This window comes from Charadrius vociferus, unplaced genomic scaffold, assembly GCF_000708025.1.
Source record: "Charadrius vociferus isolate BGI_N301 unplaced genomic scaffold, ASM70802v2 scaffold263, whole genome shotgun sequence".
Lineage (NCBI taxonomy): Eukaryota > Metazoa > Chordata > Aves > Charadriiformes > Charadriidae > Charadrius > Charadrius vociferus.
In genome coordinates this window covers 2450611-2472216 of record NW_009647769.1, presented here as the reverse complement: position 1 = coordinate 2472216, position 21606 = coordinate 2450611, and the positions used below count along the sequence as shown (strand labels likewise).

Genomic DNA, 21606 nt, shown 5'->3' with positions numbered 1-21606 from the left:
GCTCTTATCTCTTTCTCTGTGGAATGAAGGCAGCAAGCAGTGTGAAGTGAAAAATAATGTATTTACTAACCAGAAAAAAAAAGCTGTTTTTTCCCCTAGTAAAACTTTCTTTGTTTGCACGTACCAGACTTCTGTAACATATACCTGTGTAATGGTTGTAAACACTCTTTTATTTTTAAGGTTATTCTTGTGCAAGTTAATCCAGGGGAAGCATTTACTATAAGAAGAGAAGATGGACAGTTTCAGTGCATTACAGGTAAACCTGATAAATTTATTTTAATATTTCCTGAGTCTGCATCAGGATAAATAAAAGGCAATTTGTGGTGTTGAAAGTAAAAAAAACTGACAGAAATTACTTTAAATACAAGAGCAATTTAAAGACCAAAAAGATGAGGTGCTAAAGATCATTGGATTTGGTTTTCACTACTATAGGGGACTTTTTCTTAGATGAAGTTAAATTCCTTGGGGAGGGGAAGGGGGGAACATTTTCAGTTTGCAAAGCAAACAGGGAAGTGCTGTTGTAGCAACTTTTGACTAACCTAATTTATTACACAGACTGCAAACTAAAAGTTGCAATTGTTAATTTGGTTTGAGTATATTATATTTTTTTTTATTCTTTGCTCTCATGTGGCATTGTTTGCCTGTCCCAACAGTAGCTGTCTGTTATCCCACTACTAGGTTTTCATTATCCCTAGGGGCCAAATTGTGTCCTTTCTGAGTTCTAGCAAGTGCAGCTTCAAATACAAATGCTGCTTCTAAGCGTACCATCCCCGTATGCAATAGTCAGTTTGGATGTTGTTTTCTATTCTGAATGAAAGTAGCTGCCAGTTAAACCTATCTACAGCTGCAAGAAATGAGCAGTCCGATATTGCTGCTGTTCAGACTAACACTTTACTGTGTTAGAAGAGAGTATCCACAGATTCAGCTATGGGGTTGCTTTTTTCCTTGTTATCTGCTGGGTCAGTGAATCCTACCTCTTTTTTTTTTTTTTTTTTTTTTTTTTCCTGGATGGTGGCCCAGCTTCAGCAGATACTGTTCTGGGAAGTTGAAGTTTTTTCCAGCTCCTTTCCCCCCTTTCTCCAGTCTGAGAACAGACAAAAGGTTTGGTTTCCAGTGTCATAGGCAGGTCCTTTGGCTACAAAATAACTGATTAAAAGAAGGTCTTGGTTTGTAATTAAGCTTATATCAACAAACATTAAAGTTTGCATGTCCATTAGCACTCTTTCAAAACTTTTGTGCTGGTTGCATAGTACTGGTGCTTCCTTTGAGCCACAAGTGGACCAGTGTTGCAGCCCACAGTTCTGCAGGGTTTATTTGAAACATAACTGTGTAATAATTACTTGGCAATGTCTGAGGGAACATAGTGATTTTTGTCTTGATTTTTAAGTTAAAGAACAGATAAGATGTATTTTTTTTCTATTGCACAAAATACGGAGAGTGGCATGCATTGCATTTTTGCTTTTAATTTTGGTTTATCAGATGGGCTTAGTTGCGGGGGGGATGAATTGACACTTTTCTTGCATGATCATCTTGAAAGAAGGAAGTGTGTGTGATGAACTGCAAAAATATTGAGATCTTATCTTTATAGATACGGTTCTTACCTTTCATGGTACAGCTTTTATCCTTGCCTGGTCCCTCTTGCATTCTGAATAGGCAGCTCACTATTGTGATTTGATTCAGCTGCTGATGTCCTCATGCTTAAATATGAAAGTGAGTGTGAGCAGTTATTAGACAATTGTTTCTGGGTCTCACTAAGTGTAAGCTCAGGTTTTTACAACTTTCCTGAAAAGTGGCGCTGGCAGTCTAGGAACCTACATCCCAAATCAGTTCAGCAGCTTTTGCAAACCTCCTGTCATATAGACATTCTCCTTGTCCTTCCCCCTTCCAGGACATGAAAATATGGCTTATAGTTGGTAGTAAAACAGAGAGCATAGAGGTTTTTTGTATCTGTACATTCACTGATCTTAGAATAGAATCTGAGTTGCACGTGATCTTATTAGTGTTGCTTTTCTGGTCTATTCTCGCCACTCCTGAGCCATTTCCATGTCATGAGTGTTCTGACAATGAATCTTTTTACCTTTTGGCTTGTTGGGCCTGTCTGGCTTCAAGAAGTTCCCTTAGTAATTGATGCTGTATCTTTTTCACTGTACGTATTGCAACTAATGAGGAATGTCCCCTTTCCTGTTTTCTGTGTATAGATTTGTATAAAGTGAACAATTTCAAATGGTGTACACTGTAGAAAGTAATTTGGTATTGATGGTCCTTTTTGCTGTGCCACAACTCCTCCAACATAGTTTGTCCTTGACTTGTCTACAAAATAGATGACCAGTCTGCAAAATGGGTTACAACCACAGGAGACTATTGCATTGACTCTAAAGAAAGCAAGCTCACATCAGTTCCCTGTTCTTTTCTTTACTGTATGTACTTGGTTATTAAGTCAAATCAAAGTTAAAGATGCGGAAATACATAATGAGTACGGTTTGGAGGAAACCTTATAAATGTGCAGAGATGCTTATTTTAAAAAAGGCACAAAGAAAGCAAAGATGGCTGAAATTCAGTGGAGATGCAATCAGTGGGAAGTTAATTTAGTCATTATAATGTTTCTTAATACTTTTTCCAATCTCAGTTTTTACTGAAAATATTTATCTATCCTCATATTCTTTTCTGACTGTATTGACTTAAAAGTCTCTGCAAAGAATGTGTATTCAGCTTTTTCTGTGATGTACTATGTAAAAAGAGGTAGTATTACCTACATTAAAAATGTGTATCTGTACACTACTTTGCAAAACCACAGCATGTATTGCCCACAGAAAAACTGTAATTATGTACAACTGCAATTAATATGTTTTTGTCTTGTATCACATTCAGAATCCACCTGGAGAAAAAGCATTAGTATAAGCAAAGATTTCTCATGAAATGCACTTAGTACTTTATTACAGGCATTCCCCTTATGCCTTCCAAGTTGAGGCTTGTAAAGCTTACATATATAATTCACAACACTTACTTATTTGTGATAGAATGGTAAGTGACCACCAAACAAATAGCTCTCCGTTTCTGATGTTTGCTTTCTAGAATGAACTGGTTCTGAGAACTTTGTATTTTGTGGGATGTTTGCTATTCTACAAATAACAAGGATTTCACTTTAGTAGTACTTTTTTTTTTAAGGAATATAAATTTTTCAAGTAGTATTTTTTGAAGTCTATATTCTAATTTACACTTAGCAAAATGATGACTAACAAATATGTTGTCTGTTTGGAGTAAAGTCTTACTAAAAGATATCCAAGGAAAAAGAGAAGTAATTTGAGGTTACAAAGGATAGTAAGAATTTGGAATGTTACACATTGACCAAAGACGAAAACAAAATGTAAATTCAGGTTCTTGCAAGGCAATTTGCATGGGTATATGTTTAAATTGAAAATGTATAAGTATAATACTAAAATGAAAGAATAGAAGTTGAGAGGTAGCAAGCTGCTTCTGGACGAATGCCCCCATAGAAGTGCAGATATGCTGATACCATAGTTTGGGTTATTTGGTAAGTCACTGTTCCTTGGAGAATTCTAGATCTCTCTTCTGCTTTATTGCTGGTCTATTCACCTTAGAGATTGCATTGTCTGCTGAAGTCAATGTGGACTGTTTATAAATATAACCATAATGTTAATTGTATTTTCTTGCATCATATCCCTGTCTGTTGGAAACATTGAGATGCTCCATCAATCTTTGTGCTGCTTTTGTCATAATTACTTTATTTGTTAAAGAGGACTATCCTTGCTTTGGATACTCTATGCATAGGGTAAAACTTCTCAACCTGAAAACAAGGAGACTCAGCATGTCTCCAGGAGAAAGGAGAGGTGTGAATAAAGTCACTATTTTGGAGCTGTCCTTGAATCAATGAAGTAGTGAAAACTTAAAGCACTCATTAATGGAGAAGCACACTGTGGTTTTTCTGTGAGCTAAGCTTCTGAAGAAAATGCTGCATTTATACCCAGGTCTCTGTACTGATTCACCATCTGTTTGTTGATATAACTCTCATAGATGTTCTGTAAAGCTTTGACTGTTTTGGAACTATGAGAAGTGGCTTCTCAGTGCAGGCCTCTTCCATGGCAATTAAGATTGGTTGAAAAAGCTCTTAAGATTATTTCTTGGTTTGAAATCTTTTAAGGCTGGCAAAAGAGCAGTGGTGGTTAAAAGACTTTTCCTCCTTGCTGAATCCCATTCCTTTATTTTGGCGGAGTTTTGATGACTTAAAATAATGTGTGTATTTTATTCTTGGTGTTTTATACATATTTCTGTAAAATAAGTGTGGTTGCTTTATATTTCTGTATTTAGCAATTTTACTTGCTTTTCTGTTACACGTATTTTGACTTAAATACAGCTTCAAAAGAGCACTTCTGTGTGCCAATGGCTGTTTTTCTGGTTTTATAAAGTATTTTCCTTGGCTGCCTACTGGTTTGTCTGATAGCGATGACTTCTGCCCCCTCTTGACGCAACTTCAATTTAAACCATTTGTCAGTCTCTTACTTTCCAAAGACGTTGTGCTTTTTTCGCTAGATAGATAGGAAGATTTCTGTCTGTGTATCCATGTGTTAAACCAAAATGTTTATTTTCAGAAGAGCTCTCTTAAATCTATGAAACTGTTCTCACATATACTCAGACTTCTGTGGAAACTTTCCTTAAGCCAAAATTTTCTTCTGTTAAAGTGAAATAATCAGCTACATTACAGTGATTCAGAAAACCAGGTTTGAAATGTATGAATGGGCTCTCTTTGTAGAAGTGAATTACTGTAGATCACTCATTCATGAATTCTTCCTTTTGCTGAATAAATGAATGAAGATGACTCATCCTGAGCGCATTTTATAACAGTCCCAACTTACAGCTAAGGGCTATTAAATGTTAGTTGACATAAGAGAGACCATGTTCTATATGTCTGTGCAAAGGAAAATTGCCAATTTCATAATAAAATAAGAAAATTTATGTAAATTAGAATGAGTCATAAATACTTCATGCTTTGAAATGAAATGAAATAACAGTATTAAGGTTAGTCCCTGAGATAAAAGTTAAGCAATCTTAACCTCATTTTTTTCTCTTTAAAATATTTCTGAATAAAATACTTCTGAAAAGTGTTTTCAAATAAGTCAAGAGGAAAAGAAGATCACTGTATCACTGAGATACAGTAGTGAAACACAAACTTTAGTTCATTCTAAGATTAACTTCAGCTCTGCAACACCAAACCTGCCCATTACTCAGAATATTGTGCGAATAAAACTGTTACAGAATCATAGAATGGTTTTGGTTGGATCATCTATTCCAACCCCCTGCCATGGGCAGGGACATCTTTTATTAGATCGGGTTGCTCAAAGCCCTGTCCAACTGGACCTTGAATACTTCCAGGGATGGGGCCCCCACAACTTCTCTGGGCACCTATGCCAGTGTCTCCCCACCCTCATCATAAAAAATTTTTTCTTACATCCAATGTAAACCTGCCCTCTTTCATTTTAAAACCATTGCCCTGTGTCCTGTCACAGTAGGCCCCGGTAGAAAGTCTTCCTCTGTCTTTCTTCCCTTTTTGTATATTGAAAGGCTTCAATAAGGTCTTCTCGGAGCCTTGTTTTCTCCAGGCTGAACAGCCTCAACTCTCTCTGCCTGTCTTCAGTCTTCATAGGAGAGGTGTTCCAGCCCTCTGACCATTTTTGTGGCACTCCTCTGGACCTGCTCCAAGAAGTCCATGTCTTTCCTGTACTGGGGACCCCAGAGCTGGATACAGTGCTCCAGGTGGGGTCTCACCAGAGTGGAGTAGAGGGGTGAATCACCTCCCTCAGCCTGCTGGCCACGCTTCTTTTGATGCAGCCCAGGATACGATTGGCCTTCTGAGCTGTGAGTGTGCACTGTCAGCTCATAGAATCATGTCCAGCTTTCCATCCACCAGTACACCCAAGTCCTCTGCAGGGCTGCTCTCAATCTATTCTCTGCTGCCTGGTCTCACGTGGTTTCAGTTGTTTTCAGATAGTGTTAGAGCAACCAAGCTGAACATCTTAAAATCTAAATGTAACTGCTATTTGAGTACATTTGAACCAAAAAGAACCCTGGATTTATTTTGTTCTCAGTATCATCTGGTGCTTTGGTGTTGAGTATTATTTAAAACTAATTTATTAATACTAGGGGTGGTTAAAGACCAGTCAAATTCTGTACAGGTTGCCACAAACCCCTCAAGAGACTTTGTTAGCTGCCGATTGGAAGATGCTTCTTTCACAGGAAGACCACATCCTATTATCAAGTCTTAAACCCACTATGTTAAGTGGAGGAAATGTGCTGTCATTCTGTGGTGATTTTTTAGAGTGTACTAGGATAACCTGGCACTGCAGTAGTGATCCCATATATTGGCTGTAAGGGTACATCACCTCTAGAAATCACAGAATATCTCAAGTTGGAAGGGACCCATAAGGATCATCGAGTTCAACTCCCTGCTTCTCATAGGACTACCTAAAACTATGCCATATGACTAAGAGTGTCATCCAGATGCAACTTGAACTCTGACAAGCTTGGTGCTGTGATGACTGGGGAGCTTGTTCCAGTGACCAGCCACCTTCAAAGTGAAGAACCTTTTTCTAACTTCCAACCTAAACTTTCCCTGGCACAGCCTCATGCCATTCCCTCATGTCCTATTGCTGGTTACCAGAGAGAGGAGATCATACCATATCCTGTTTGTTAAATTACTCAGTATCCACCTTGGCACTGGGCAAATTTTAGGAATAAAAGAGTATTTATTTAAATACATAGACCTGTAGTAACGGAACAAACTAGCAAAGCCAATAAAATACTGTTAACAAGAATTCTCTTGAGCATCTCTAGTCTTCTAGGCAGCTTAAGAGCCTGGATAATGAATCCTTACAAGTAAACTCAGTTGTGTATTACAAAGGTTTTAGTGCTCTAGTTTTCCTGCTCCCATTAAGAACAGCTTATTGTAGCCACACAGGGAAGCTGCTCTGGGTGATCTTTTCTTTCTGTAGCCCAAGAAGAAAAAAATCTTTTATCCTTGTTTTCATTTACCTGTCTCTCATTTCTAAATACTGAAATGTTACACATGTCATCATGTAGGTTTATTTGCTTTCCTTTTCATCCTCAAAGATGCTTCACAGCTTTTCTCCGCTGTAGCCTTCTGAAGACACGGATGTAAGCTTTCAACTATCAGTTCATTTAAAAAAAAAAACAAACACCACAAACCCAACCCCATTCTAAATGGTAAATCATTTCAGTTGTCTTACCCATTCCTTCTGTGTCAGTGCTGTAGAAGACTAAACATGATATGCAAGGCTGAAACTGGATATGGATACTTATATTAACATCCTGTTCCACGTGTTAATTTTAGGATCTCTGTCGGAAGTATTTAGAGGGCCTTCATAAAAAGCATCGAGGAAAGCCAAGACAAGTCAACTGGAAGTATGAGGTCACAGCAAACTACAGTGACTTAAAGCCACTTAACTCTGGGTTGAGAGTGTCCATGTAGAGTTTCAGAGCTGAGTCTAGGAGTAGCTTAACTTTAAAGTATCTCTGTTTGGAAATGACCTTCAATATACACATTTAAAATTGTTTTATAGATGTTTATATTTTCAGGTACCTACAGTCACACTGAAAATAGTAAGAACATTGGTATTGGTCAGGCATGCAGGAGTACGACTGCAGAAGAGACTTGATTCTCTCTGTGTTGCAACAAGCTGATGAGGAGAGAAAGTGGCCACAACATGCGGTTGTAGTAGCTTGGTTTAGAGCTATCTCACTTCAAAATATTTGTAAGTAGGAGCTGCTCTTTCTGTAGCTTAGAGTGATAAACAGAGTGCATGGACGCCCTTGCAAACTTTGTCAAACAGGCCTAGCCCTTCTGCCTTTTATAGGTAGGTTAGTGTAAAAGTTGGATGAAGATATGGCAAATACCCTTCTGATAAGGTGAAGAAATAATGATGGATTTAAGTCCTCACTGTGGTGCATGTACCATGCTCATGTATTGGCCTTGATGCATAGCAGAAATCCAGTCCGCAATTCAAGTAATATTGGTAGGTAAAACTTGCCTGTAAGCCCTGCTGCTGCAGCTTTTGTAGTACTACTGCTAGTACTGTACTGAATTAAAGCTAGCTCAGATGTCTACTTGATTTTGTAGTCCCTTTTGCAATAGGGCAGAGGCAGTCTTCATTCTCTTCAGCATCATCTCTCAAATGTGTTTTACTAACTCACCAAAACTTGCAAAGTAGTGCAAAACAAGGTCATTCCCCTGACCAGAATAAAACACAGCTATCCAGAAGTCTGTTGTTTAGATCCAGCTCTTTCTGCTGAGAGTGGTCATGAGAATTAGCCTCGTAACAGAGCTCCCTCAGCCTTCTCTGGGAACTGCCTGACCTTCTCCTCATTAAGTCTGATAATTGACCAGGTTTTGGTGGTCCCAACCTCATCCAGCCCTTAAAGAGGCAGTCAGGGATGATACAAAAAGGTGTTGCCATAAAAGCTTACTTTGTCGTGCTGCTTTTTCTGCCAGAGCAGCTCGCGTAACTGTTGTGTCCACTTTGTTGGGATTATAAGTACTAGATTTCTAAAACATGCTATTCCCGGAATAAGCTTGGCAAGAGTTTTATTAAAAAGCGAACTGGACTTGTTTTATCACCTTCTGCAGCAGCAAATTAAAAAAAATTAAAAGGGAAATGCATTCATTCAGTTCTCTTTCACAGTGTTGGATGTAATGTATTTTAGGGAAAACTTAATTTTTCTGTCACTGATTTCTGTGTTAAATAGATCTAATATCTTTATATGGACAAAACTATAACATTTTTGCTTTGGTTGTTTTCCCATTCTTCTATTAGATATTTTTCTAACTTTTATTTTTTCTTGACTTATTTCACGCATTTTGAGATGTGACTGACTTCATAACATACTATATTCATGATAAAGCCTTCAGTCAGGTTCTCTTTTTCCTGTATGTTCTGATGAGTTAATCTTCCCTTCTGTCTTCTCAAATCTCCTCCTTTATTCCTTCTCTTCACTACACTGCAAGCCCCACACTGCAGACCCAGCCTGACTGTAGGAAGGTTCTGGAGACGCTTGTTTGAAATATCAGTGCTTCAGCTGCATACTGAAGACATCTAATTTTAGGTGTCTAAATGTGGGTTTCTATATGTGGCCTTGGATCTAAGCTCCCGTTATAACTAGTGAAGATTTAGTCACTAGCTATAGTACAGTCAGTGCTTTTCAGCTGACATCAGTTTGCACTGAATAGCTCTTCAGGCTTCACTGTCTGTACTGAACTAGATCTCTACTTGCTATAATGGGAGTTTAAAGTCCTAACTTGCATGCAGACACATAATTTTAGATACCTAAATGAGATGTCTCCATTCTGGAACTAAAGCCTGGCTATTATAAGCTGAAATAAGTAAGGCTACATCCTGAAAACATCTCATTTGAGTATGTTGTTTCACAGTTGTACCCACAGTGAATGTCTTTGTCCTCAAGCATTTGAACTCTGTGAACTCATCCATTTCCATTAGCATCTAACATTTCACATTTTAAAAGGAAGGTAATGGTACTTGGAGGTGCATGTTGGGAATGGAGTTACAGCCCTAAGTTGCAGCTGTAGAATGCCCCTAAAACTTGGTTTCCATGACTGCAGTCAGTCATGTCTAGCCCACAAGGCTGTGAAACATCAACTCAGACGTCTAAGAATCAGGTGCTACTGTAGGCTGAGTCTGGAATCAGTTGAATGAGTCTTGTATGAAGCATGTTAAGCTTGGCAGGTCTGCGTCTGGCAATATTATAGTAGTCCCCTGGCATTACACTCAGTTCATCTGTTTTCTTCCCTGACTATGCTGTTGATGGGAAAGATATTCCTGTACTACTTGCTTTAAGGGGGGGGGAGGGGGGGAATTTATGTGAGATCTCTTCTTGGTTTCTGATATAAGTAGAAAATTTGCCTAATGTAAGTAGTTAGCAGTTTGCACTAAATCAAAGAGCAGAGACCCAGGCAGAGAAGTCTGAAAAAGATTTTACTTAGTATTTTCACTTAATATCCTAACACTGAGCATAACTTATGCTGATAGCATTTTCTGTATCTTAATTAGATGCAATCTGGTTGATTGAAATAATAACATTTCTTGAAGATTGCTAACTTATTAAATAGAGAAGTTTCTCAGTTTCATTATCTGATTAGTTCTTTAAAAACAAACAGTGCTCTTATTTTATAGAAACTCAGTATTTTTAAGTTAACTTTGCACTGGGTTTCATAAAAATGGAAAGGCTAGAACTTTGTGCATCAATGACTTCTTTTGTTAAATCGTCTTTCACCACATATACAGTATGAATACAGGCTGGTGTGTCACCTGTTGGAAAATGCTACAGATTGTTAGATAAGACCCCAGGAAAATTCTTTATAGTTCCACCCTGTGGAACTATATCATTCAAGCTGTATTGCTACATCCTTAGTGTATAGCTGTAGCCATGAAAGCATTCAGACTTCTAGCAAAGAATTACTGTTAATGAAAAAATAGCTTTGAATTACTTTTGGTTTACTCTTGTTCTGTTTGTACTCCAAGAAGTAGTTGTGGCTGCCTTATCTTGTGGACCACTGTCAGGCACGTGGCAGTTGTGAAGGGCAGCAGAGAGACTGGGAAGGAAACCAAAGTCTTTGTGGCTGTGGAGCAGCTGTGTGTGGCTGAGGCCATTATTTTTCCCGAGTTCCTCGAGACAGAGCAAGCTCCCCACGCATGCCCCTGCTGCCACAGCCACACCAGCAGCTTACAGGGCCTCACATTGCTCTGCCTCCATGCTTTCTCCTTCGATGCTAAAAGTTGTTGGGTAGACAGGGCCAAGGTAGCAACAGAAAGACACCAGGAGATTAGTCTCCTTTTCCTTCATTTTCACCTGTGCAAGGCTACTGTGTTATCTGCGTGGGCCCAGGTACACTTTTCTTGCCAGAATGTAACATCTAACGAAATGTTGCAACTTTGAATCCAGGGATTTTTTTTATTCTGTTCTTAATTTTGCTTTTTTCTAATGGATGAATCAGCAGCGCATGGCTTGATAGATATGGCTGTGCATGTGTTATTAATAGTAAATGATTATAGTTGCCTTTTTTTGACTGTCTGTTAAACGACTGAGGTTTTGTCAGCTTGCATGACTTACATGATCATGACACTCTTCAGCTTCATTAAAATCATGGTAATAGAACTTCCCTTCCCCTTTTCCCTTTTGCAGACATGCAGCAATCTGTTTTACATCTAAAGCAGTTTATTATCCAAATGAGGGAAAGGAAGAAGAGGAGCAAGATAACAAGGTCATTACAAACATATAGCCTAGCTGTGCGCAAATATAAACAGCTACTGTGTAATGTGAGTTACAGACCAATTGCAAGCATGTAAGTTTAGCCACTTAAAGCCATTAAGAAACAGCGTAATTACATGGAGTTTCAAACAAAGTTGGAAGGGCCAAATTCACTGGTGGTAAATACATCTATCCACAGTGCTGTTCTTGTTTTCTTTTTGCCAAAGAGAAGCTCTCTCTCACACTGCAAAGAGCTTTCCAGTAAATGCAGTTGTGTAGAGCAGGTGCCCTAGGACACCATCCAAAGAGCTTCAGATTTTTTCAAGGGACTGTACAGCACCCAATTGGGTTAGATGGGTCTCAAGTTAATGGTATTAGAGCTGCTAGAGAAGCTGACTACACCTTCCTTCCCTTTTGATTAATCAGCTGTTCTGTCAGCATATGTTTTAATCTCCTACACCTGTTCTTATTTTGTTTTTCCAGTAGCCCATTTTCCAGCAGTTTCACTTATCCTTTCCCCTTGGTGCTCTAGATATGCACCATCTTCATAAATACCGTGTATATTGTGTTTCCCTTGGATGATCTTGACAGTTGTATTCATATATAGAATAGATGTGCCATCCAAGGCAATTGAAGAAGGAGCTGCAGTAAGAACTATGAATGCCAAACAGATAGTCTATGTTATTGTTTCATTAATAATTCTTAAAAGTAGTTAATATGGAATTGTAGTTTCAATAAGATGTGAAGAAGTTACTGTGAGAAGGATAGTGAGTATTCCTCATGATGACCTCTTCATAACAAAGTATTGCAACAACCGTTAGAAATACCTTATGAAATGCGGACAGGTCATTTAAAGTAGAAGGACTGTGCTGAATGAAGACCACAACTGGACTGCGGGCTGAGACAAAGTCCCAAAGTGTGGAAAGCCATACTCCTAAAACACAGCTTTAGCAAGCCCGTTCCAAAAACTAACCAAAAAACCAAACCAAACTACTAAAGCAGGTGCAAACAATCAAATTTGCAAGAAGACGGCATGGAAAGAACTGTTACGTCCAGGAGCTGTGACTTAATGATACTGTAGCCTTCTCTTCTAAGAATCAGAATGAAAGTTGAAGACAACAGAGAGAAGGAGAAAGTTGTGTCTACAGAGACTAGTCTCTTTCTCCATTTTTCCCACAAGCTGCATTTAAGATAATCACTTGAAAGACAGCATTTAGGTGAAGTGCTACTGTGTTTCGTCATCACCCTTACAGGGGTTGTGCTCTGAGAGGCACCACTCTCTTGACAGAGTTAGCTCTTATGATTTATGCAGCCAAGAGACATCCCAGTAAAACTCTTTAAGTAGCAAGTAGATTTAGAAAATTATATGAAACATACTTAAGTTTGCATTTATTCTTACCTTTTGTTATGCTTTCCGTATATTTTGTTTCTCGTTTTGTGATCAGGCACAGAATTGTTTTGTTTGATTAAAAAAAAAAAAAAGTAAGATTAATCTTACCCAGCTTCTAAATTCAGTTTTAAATCTGAAATCTCATCTAACTTTTTACTCATATTTTTCAAAAGATAGTACATACAAATAATGCTGTCTTGCAGGCAGATCCTTGGAGTGCCTAAAGCCCAAGATGAATTAGGGTATTTGAGAAACTAAACTTAAAGAGAATTTTTTTTCTGTATTGGGTAGTAAGGGGTCAGAAGCAGAGTGACTACCTCTGATTTAGTGTGATAGTACTGGCAGTGCAATTTTGGGGAGCATCTGGTGACTAAGCAGCGCATTGAGGAGTGAAAATATTCAGTAAGTTACAAGGGCAGTCTGAGCAACAGGAACCAGTAAAAGTTCTTCCAGCATGAATGAGTTTTAAAGATCACCTGGTAAAAAAGCTGAAAAATAAAAGTGACTATCAGCAAATGCTGAACAGAGATGCAGAGGACTGGCTAGTGTGAGGCTAACTTCGACTCATTTATCCAACTTGTATTTCAAATGGGTACAAGAGGACCGCCAAGCATGAGGTTTTGAGATTGGTTGTTGATGGTTTGACAACTTTTTACTGTGGGCTTCTGGCCCATGTGTGTTAGAACAGGTTTGAATCTGACATGATGTGTATGTAGCCTTTGCAATAAAATATTTGTGGAAGGTGTGTTTTTATGCTTACTACACCCTTCTCATTCTTACACAAAGAAAGATTGCATAAAAAGGAGGAAAATATACTCTGGAAATACCCTATCTTTTCTCTTAATTGCAGCTGTATACATTCTCAAGTTTTCTTGCATTCCTTTCCAGCAAAGATATGACACATAGTAGAGTAGGAGTCTTATTCATATGCCCACACAGCTTTATCTGTAGGTTGTTTACCCTCTGTGAGGTCTTTAAAATACCATCCAGAGCACTTATCTGCCCATAATAGCCTTCCAACTGTCCATTATGTTCATGGAGTTTCAGTGTCTTGTCATTTTTTTTTCAGTTACTGAACGTCATCCTCTCATCTGAAAAATAGATCCATTATTTTTGATGGGAAAGAATCTAGCCTTATCTTGCTGACAGTAGTTAAATAGAAGGGTGTTGGGTTTGGGGTTCTTCTCAGGAGCAAGTAAATGTATGTTGTTGTATGGTGGTGTGTTGCTGTGTCTGGACAAGTAATAATTGGCAGGTTAACTTTTCTGTGCGGCTGCAGAGAGCTGAATGGGAGGGCCTGAAGTGCCTGGGAACATGCCACATAGAAAAAGAGGCTGAATGTCAGGTAAGGTTACATCTATATAGGATATAGCTTTGGGGGATATGAAGGCCAGTGGGAAGTAAACAGGACTAGAGAATGCAGGTGTAAAGAATTGCAGGTATGCAGTGGAGTCCTGAGGCCAGATACCTGCATGTTGCCTGTCTCCATGCTGCAAAAGTCAAAGCACAGTGCAGGATGGTTTTTGATCTCTATCTCTAAAGAGCTTCATCACAGTCAATATAACCTTAATCTTTTTTTTTTTTTTTTAAGATTCTAAATTGTGGATGAAATAAGAAAGGATTGAATGCTAAAACATGATGCACAGATAGCCTAGAATGTAAATATATCCCTTCTTAATCACTCAGTGACCAATGCACTCGGATATCTTTCAGCTATCGAGATATTCTAGAAACACTTTGCACTTCAGCAAAGCTGATCATCCAAACAACTCCAGTGGCATGGGAAATCTGTATTCCAGAAGCGGTAAAAGATCAAGAAGAACATGCATTAGCTATCTAAAGGACGGTTGTTTGAATGGTACCTTTGAACTGGGTGAAACACAGTTATATACAATGCAGGGTCATGCATAAGATGAATAAATTATAAATGGGGATCTCCTCACTTGAAACTTGATGATGAGGAAGAGGAAGCAAGCAAGCTATTTGACTCACAATCTAAGTATTATCTCTAGTGTAATGTATCTGTAGAGGTTACTGTGATCATAAAATGCATCAGGGCAGTTGTTGCTGGTACAGCTTGGGATGTTTAGTAGCATTTTACAGGGTTCTGCTCAGACCTCAACTGTAATTTGATAAATCATGTTTACAAAAGATGAAATTAAGCTGATTCCAGGTGTTGTACAAAAAAAGCTATTAGGATATTCAGGAGAACGAGGAGCTTATTTTATAAAAAGAGTAGAAGAGCTTGGTTGGTTTGGCTAAAAATGAGTTTTGTTAGGAATGGGTAAGTAAACATCAGGGATTAAAAAAAAAAAAGGTTAATAGTTAATGCCAGAGCTGGTTTAGAGCCCAGCTGGATGTCAAATGGCTGTGAATAACTTTTATCTAATTTCAAGAAACCTTCTGGCTACATAGGAGAGCTGTGCTCTAGAACAGCTCTCCAGTGGGAGATGTATGGGTAAAAGAACTGACTCTTTTAAGATTAGTCTTGATGCTTTTATGTAGGATTCATTTGTGATAGATCTTGATGTATGATAATGGAGGAGAGGAATGAAGTGGCAATTGCAGGTGAATAGACTTGATTCATGAGGTCTTTTTCAGTCCTTGCGCCGTGATGGTCTAGCAACAGAAAATTTAAATCTCCTGCATCCAGACAGTAGCGAAGCAATAAAAAGGTTTCTGCACAAGGGATGCATTTACTTTCCAGCTATTAAGCAATTTTCTTGTCTAACCTTCTTAGTAGAGGGATATATTGATCCATACATAATGTATGGTAAGGAGCTCCACTGTATGCATGTGTCTTTTTTTTTTCCCCTTTCTTCTGGTTTGGAATGACAATGTTTGTATGTCTGAGCCAAGTTAGTTGTTTCATCCCTGGCCTCTTGTTTGGCACAGGTAAGTAGATTCCTTACATAGTTCTTTCTGGCTCTGAGTTCATTTTGGCTGCCAAAGCAGTGGGTATATTACTTTCTAAAACATATTTGGTTACAGAGCAAATTGAATTTGAAGAGCCTGTGCAACGGCATAGGCTTATCTTTGTGTCTGGTCTCTGTTTTCTGCTTTACCAGATACTTTCTTTCTGATAATACATATTTATTAACATTGTTGAAAGCTTTTTATCAACAACAACCTTTGTCATAGGTGCTTTTAATGTTTGAGCTTACATACTTTCCCTGTGTGGTAACTTGCTTGAGATTTGGAGAAAATAATTCCTTGTTGAAGGGATATGTAAAGAGTTCATTGTGAAGAATCAAGGAGCCTTTGTCACACAAAACACCAAAAAGACCAAATTTCAAATGCTAAATTTGTTTAAAAGATTTAAATAAAAAATTTTTAAAGCCTTTATTAGTTAGCCTGTGATGATTTTTTTTTTTTTGGCTGACCCAGACCCTGAAAAAACTTTTGAATCGCTTTCAACAGTAAAATGTGAGGTTTGCAGTGGGAATTGGTTGAAGGTGTGAATTTTCAAGATCAGTAGTTTGACTGAAAAACTTTTAATTTCCACTGTCTTCAGAACATTCCCTATTGTAGCTGCATTCATAAGCTTGTCTCATTATTGGTGAAAAGACAGAAAAGTATGTCTCTGTGATGGACTGTAATCAAAAGGGGACACGTTCAGGGTGTTTGAATTCCACCTTAGTTTTAACTTCAGAAGCTTTTAGATGCAGAAGTCTTAGACCCAGGCCAAGTCACCCACTGAATCATGACCTAATCCTAGCAATCACATTGAATCCATTGCTTTTCCTGTTTTGACCACAATATGACCATGAGATTCCCTATGTGCCTGTAATTGTACAAAACATGAGATTGCGGGGGGACAGCCAGAAGTCAGCCATCAAAGACATGCCAGAGTAGAGACAATATAGAGACATCATATAAATATTGCTTTTCCTCTCCCCAGAAAGAAAGATAGGCTGTTTGTTTACTGTGGCTATATTAAGTTTATCCCCGAATGCAAACAGTATCAGCAGCAGAAAATTGGTTAATCCACTCGCCCAGAATTGAGGAGATCTGAGGTTTTTAGCTTTATGAAGTACCTCAGAATCTGAGCCTATAGCTCCCGATTCCAGCAGAGTCCCCTACCCATAAAGCTGTGGAGTATTCCTGAGTTTAGGCTTTTTTTCATGTCGTCTTTAGGAGATGGGCATCTTCACCTCAAAAAGATTCTAGAGGAAAACTACATGATAAGGCAATCTGCCTTGTGTCAATGTAATGGGGATTCCCGTATGATTTAAGTGAAGTCCTGGGTTCTAGTTCCCATTTTAAAGGCTGGCTCTGTATTTTCCGTTTAGAAGCTCTTGTATTAAAGGAGTTAAATGTCTCAAGCATGGACAGGAGCTTAGTGTATTGTATTCCAGTTTCTAGTGGTCCATCTTCAGCAGAGGTGACCCAGGTTATTCCATAGTCTGGTGTTCACAGCATTCTCCTAGGTAGGAGCAGGCTGTGGGGTTAATCATCTTGAGCATAGCGCAGAATTTAGCCTACCTACCAACTGAATAGGAAGACCTTCTTTTCCTGACTAGGAAACTATTCTCAGAAAACTTGATGTACTCTGCTGATATTGGACAGAAGAGTGACTAGAGCAGGCCTGAACCAGATATCTACTTGAGGACACGCTGTCTGTGCTTAATGGTTTGTGTCATTTGGTATGAGGTGGCTCTCATAAATGTGCAGAAGCATAGAGTTATCCTCCAGAGACAGCCAGTGAATCACCCTGCTGAAGCCAAGTGTTTGCTTTAGATGCTGCAGAGTGTAAGGTGTGCGACATCAGATGTTTTCAGTTTGGTCTTACGTCTCATTTTTGTCATGTGGTGATTGTGTAACTTGCTTGGGGCTTCTTCCTTACAGTTTGTGTCATGACAGAAGGATTTCACATTGCCAAATGTCACCTTTTGAATAGTCAGCTTCAGGGACTGTTTTCTTCACCAATGATGTGAAACAAAACTGTGCGATAAAGTGGTACTTCAAAATTTATTTCATGGTTTAGAAACCTACATCTGAACATTTGTTTGTGGAACTGCAATGTTGGTAGAATCTTTGTTGGTGGACTCGCGTGAATGCCTCTAATGTAGGCATAAAAATATTTGTAGGCGGTGAGTGTGAAGAGAGGAAGTCCTGTAGGACTGAACTGTCTTCCTCTTTCTTTGTATTGTTACAGGAGACCTTTTCATCTGACCAGAACAGCAAACTCACTTACCTAATGCAAGAACTGCATCTAAGAGTAAAATTTCAATGGGCAGAGCTGCTCGGTGTGAGAATTTGTTGTTGTGGTTTTTTTTTTTAAATCAGCAGTTATCATTAACCTTTTACCTTTACGAAGAACAAGAATTAGTCCTGGTTTTGCACCCTAGAACTCTAGTTTTGGAGCCAATGTCATTCTAGATTTACCTAGTTTTCCCTCCTTCTGCTAAATCAAGTATAATCTTGGATTCTAAGATTCCTGGAAGACTGAGACACCTCCTGTTCTGCTAACTTAGTTTTATGTCTTCCAGTTAGAAATCACCGCTCCCCAGTTGGTCCCTTTAAAGAAAGATGCATGTGGTATTTATTTAGGTATTAGAAGGACTTCAGCTGCTTATAATCATAATATTTTTTATTCTGCTTTGTTTTTATTTTAAATGGACTATGTGAATCTGCATTGTATTTGTTTATATAATTAGCTTGAAGCCTAAACAACTCTGAGGTTTTCTAATGAAAGTATATGTTATTAGTAGATTCCAGGAACTCAGAGCAGTACATCTTTAGAGGTGCCTGCCTTGGATAGAAATAAACATTTGAGTTGGGCACCAGATTTTCTCTTGGCGGCCTTTTCTGGTATTCATTTCTTGCTTGAGTTTCTGACACTATATGTGTTGTAATACTCAATCACGGTTTGCACAAATGGAATTTCATTATATCCACAGAGTCTTCTGTGTGTTTTCATCCATAGTTTCAAAACACTTTACCCTAGAATTTGGTAAAATTGTTTCAGCATTTACTTGTATGTTATTGATTTTCTTAATCAACACATCATATTTGTATAAATAGTATTCAGTAAGTCATATTCAAGTCATAATCTGTATGTAGGTATATATACCCACACATATGTGTGTGTGTATAATGATTTGAGGAGGGAATATTAAGAAATTTGCACAAAGGAGGGAGGGCTTCTCTGAATGCAACTTCTGTGACAGCAGAATGTGTCAGTTAATTTTACAGTCTAGTTTCAAATAAGTGTAGCCAGGTAAGTATACACAGAAAAAATAACTCATTAGTGTAATAAGTTGAATATAATGATGCCAAAAAGGCCTTTACAAGTAATTATACTACATAATTTCATTTTTGGCATAACCAGGCGGGGATGGGGAGGGGAAGTTGAAGTTAATGCTTGTTCCCTCCAAGATCTATCTTCTCTGAATCAACGTGTTCTTCTGTAGAAGCCACTGTCTACACGCCAAGAACTATGAACTGTTGAGACTCATTTGTGCTGTTCACCTCTTAACCACAACTAACTATCAGTAATAGTGCTTAACTTTTTAACTTTCTGGTCTGCGGTGCTATATGGCCAAAAAAAAAGGGATTAGAAAAACACAAGTTCTAGTGGTAACAGCTGTTAGATAATTAAATTGTAGTTTATCCTGAGTGTTGTGAATCAAATGGAACATGATTAAGTAGTATGCACAAATATTAAATATTAGTCTGAAAAAGTCGCGGATCGGTACTGCTCAGCATAAGTGCTAGGAAATTAGGCTCTCCTTGAGGAAAAAACTAAGCAAATATGCGATGCAGTGAGATTAGAAGTGCAGATTATTTTTCCTGCTAAGAATAAAAACATTTTCATCAAAGCTTCTCTGTGTTAAGAATGGTATATCACATTTGACTCCCTTTGAAATGCAATGATTTATGGTTCACCTGATATTTAAATTGGAAGACTACAAGGGGGAGAGAACAATTTTTTGACATAACTCTTCCACGTAGTTACTAAATAATTACCGTAAGTCTAAACCTAAAACAGCAAATGAAATGGAGCAATTTAACAACCTAGGTTACACAGTACAAAGTCTGTGTTGTATTTCCACATGAACGTCTTTGATTCATTGGTACTTTTTGTTAACGAATTAGGATAGAGTTGATCACTGTGCCACACAATTACTTCAGAAAGAATGTATAAAAACTTTTGATTGTTGGAGTTCCATCTCAAAAGACTAAAATCATCCTTCTGCAGTGTCCCAAGTTTAACTTCATGTTGTGAAGTTGCACTGTTCAAAGACATGGGCTTGTAGGTTTTTTTAATCACAAAATTGCACAGTGGCCATTGTTTAGAAACAGGTGAAATGAAAGTACATTTAACATTTGAACATAGAAACCATTGTCACCTTTTTCCTTTGAACATACATGAGGCCATTATAAAAGAAAACCGATAGCTGTATTAATGATAAAGTGCTATAGGAACCTATCATCCCCGCACTTTGCATATGAGAAGGATTTCAAGTCTTTTTTTTTTTTTTTTTTTTTTTTTTTTTCTGAATATGTATGTACGGTTTCATGGGAAGGATCAGGATCTCATTAGGATGTAATCTTTAGAAATACTGTAGTCTGGCTTCATAGCTTTCTGCTCTTTATCCATTATTCCAAAGTCTCTGTGAATGAAACTGATGCTTTTTTCCCCTGCTTTTGAAAAGAACTATGTGACCGTTTTACCTTCAGGTTTTCCATGTGTTTGCCAGCCTGCAGTCTACTGATAGAGTCTTGTAGCCAATTAATATATTTAAATTGATGTTGCTGCTTTGTCAGCTGCTGTTCCCCAGCCTTGATGGTAAAAGTAGACAGATGGATGGGGGCAGGGATTGTTTTGTCAGGATGAATTTAGAGCATAAGGAATATGTTAAATTGACAGCATTGTGAACTGAAGTCTTCTGATCGCCTGTGTCCTTGCAGTGTTCGCAGTTCCCTCTTGTGCCTCTTCCCCAGCTCGGGCCTAGCAGTAAGTTCTGTGTTTGCCTTTCTTTTTTAAAAATTACTTGCCTTGATTACATCACACCTAGTAAATGTAAAGCTGCTGATTCTTTTTGACAATTTTTTTAGTGCCTGTTGACCTCAAGTACTAATTTAGAAGTATTTTCCAGGCACAGCATACAAGACAAATTCAGACCAATTGGTGGTGGCGGTGGTTGTTGTTACTGGTTTTTGTAATTAATTGTAGCTGCTGGGAGCCCAAAATAAAACTTTGAAGTCTCAGCCGTTATGTAAAAGACAGAGTGGTGCAACTATTTGTGGCATCTGGGACTATTGATTTACTGCAGCCCGTTAGTGTTGGAGGGGTGTGCTGCTACGTCAGCTGGGCGCTCTATTGTTTCAACTGCTGTGGCCTTTGTGTTTGATCCTGTCAGCGCTTGCGTCAGCGATGCATATCATCGCCTGTGTGATGTCAAAGTGTGGGTGTTCGGTTATAGAGCCGTAGTTAACCTAATGTGCTGCAGTAAATCCTGAATGCTATTTCCTCCTGGGGATAACAGTGATTCATCGCCGTTCACATTAGACTAATGCTAAGTATAGCAGCCTTCATGAGCCGCAGCATCCACATAGATTAGTATCAAAGTCACTGCAGCTTTCTAAACACGACGCCAGAAAGTGTGTGTTTGCAACCAGATCTGTTCGCGCACCCCTCCTTTCTCAGGTGTAAACTGATTAGCAGTTCAGCTAAAGGTAAATCCTATGGAAGGATTGGGCTGAAGTAATCCTTTATAACTTAATTATGCTAATTAACGTAAAAGCCTTCCGCTAAAGAACTGGGATCACACCAGCCAATGACAACCGGTAGACCATAGTCACAACGGGAGCGGCGCTCCTGCGGGATGGCGAAGGAACCCTTCCTCGCCGCGGACGATGCCCCCCGAAAAGCCGCCGCGCCCGCTCCTTGAAGCCCGGGGCCGCTTGTGCCAACG

At 38.5% G+C, this 21606-nt stretch overlaps 1 protein-coding gene across 1 annotated transcript in view; it reads left to right on the top strand.

Annotated features, from left to right (window-relative positions):
- FNDC3A (fibronectin type III domain containing 3A) overlaps window positions 1-21606 on the top strand; it is a 104702-nt gene that overhangs the window by 23812 nt on the left and 59284 nt on the right. Inside the window, exon 2 of the mRNA XM_009882377.1 lies at window positions 181-256. Within this exon, the coding sequence (XP_009880679.1) occupies window positions 181-256 (76 nt within the window). The remainder of the gene's footprint in view (window positions 1-180; window positions 257-21606) is intronic.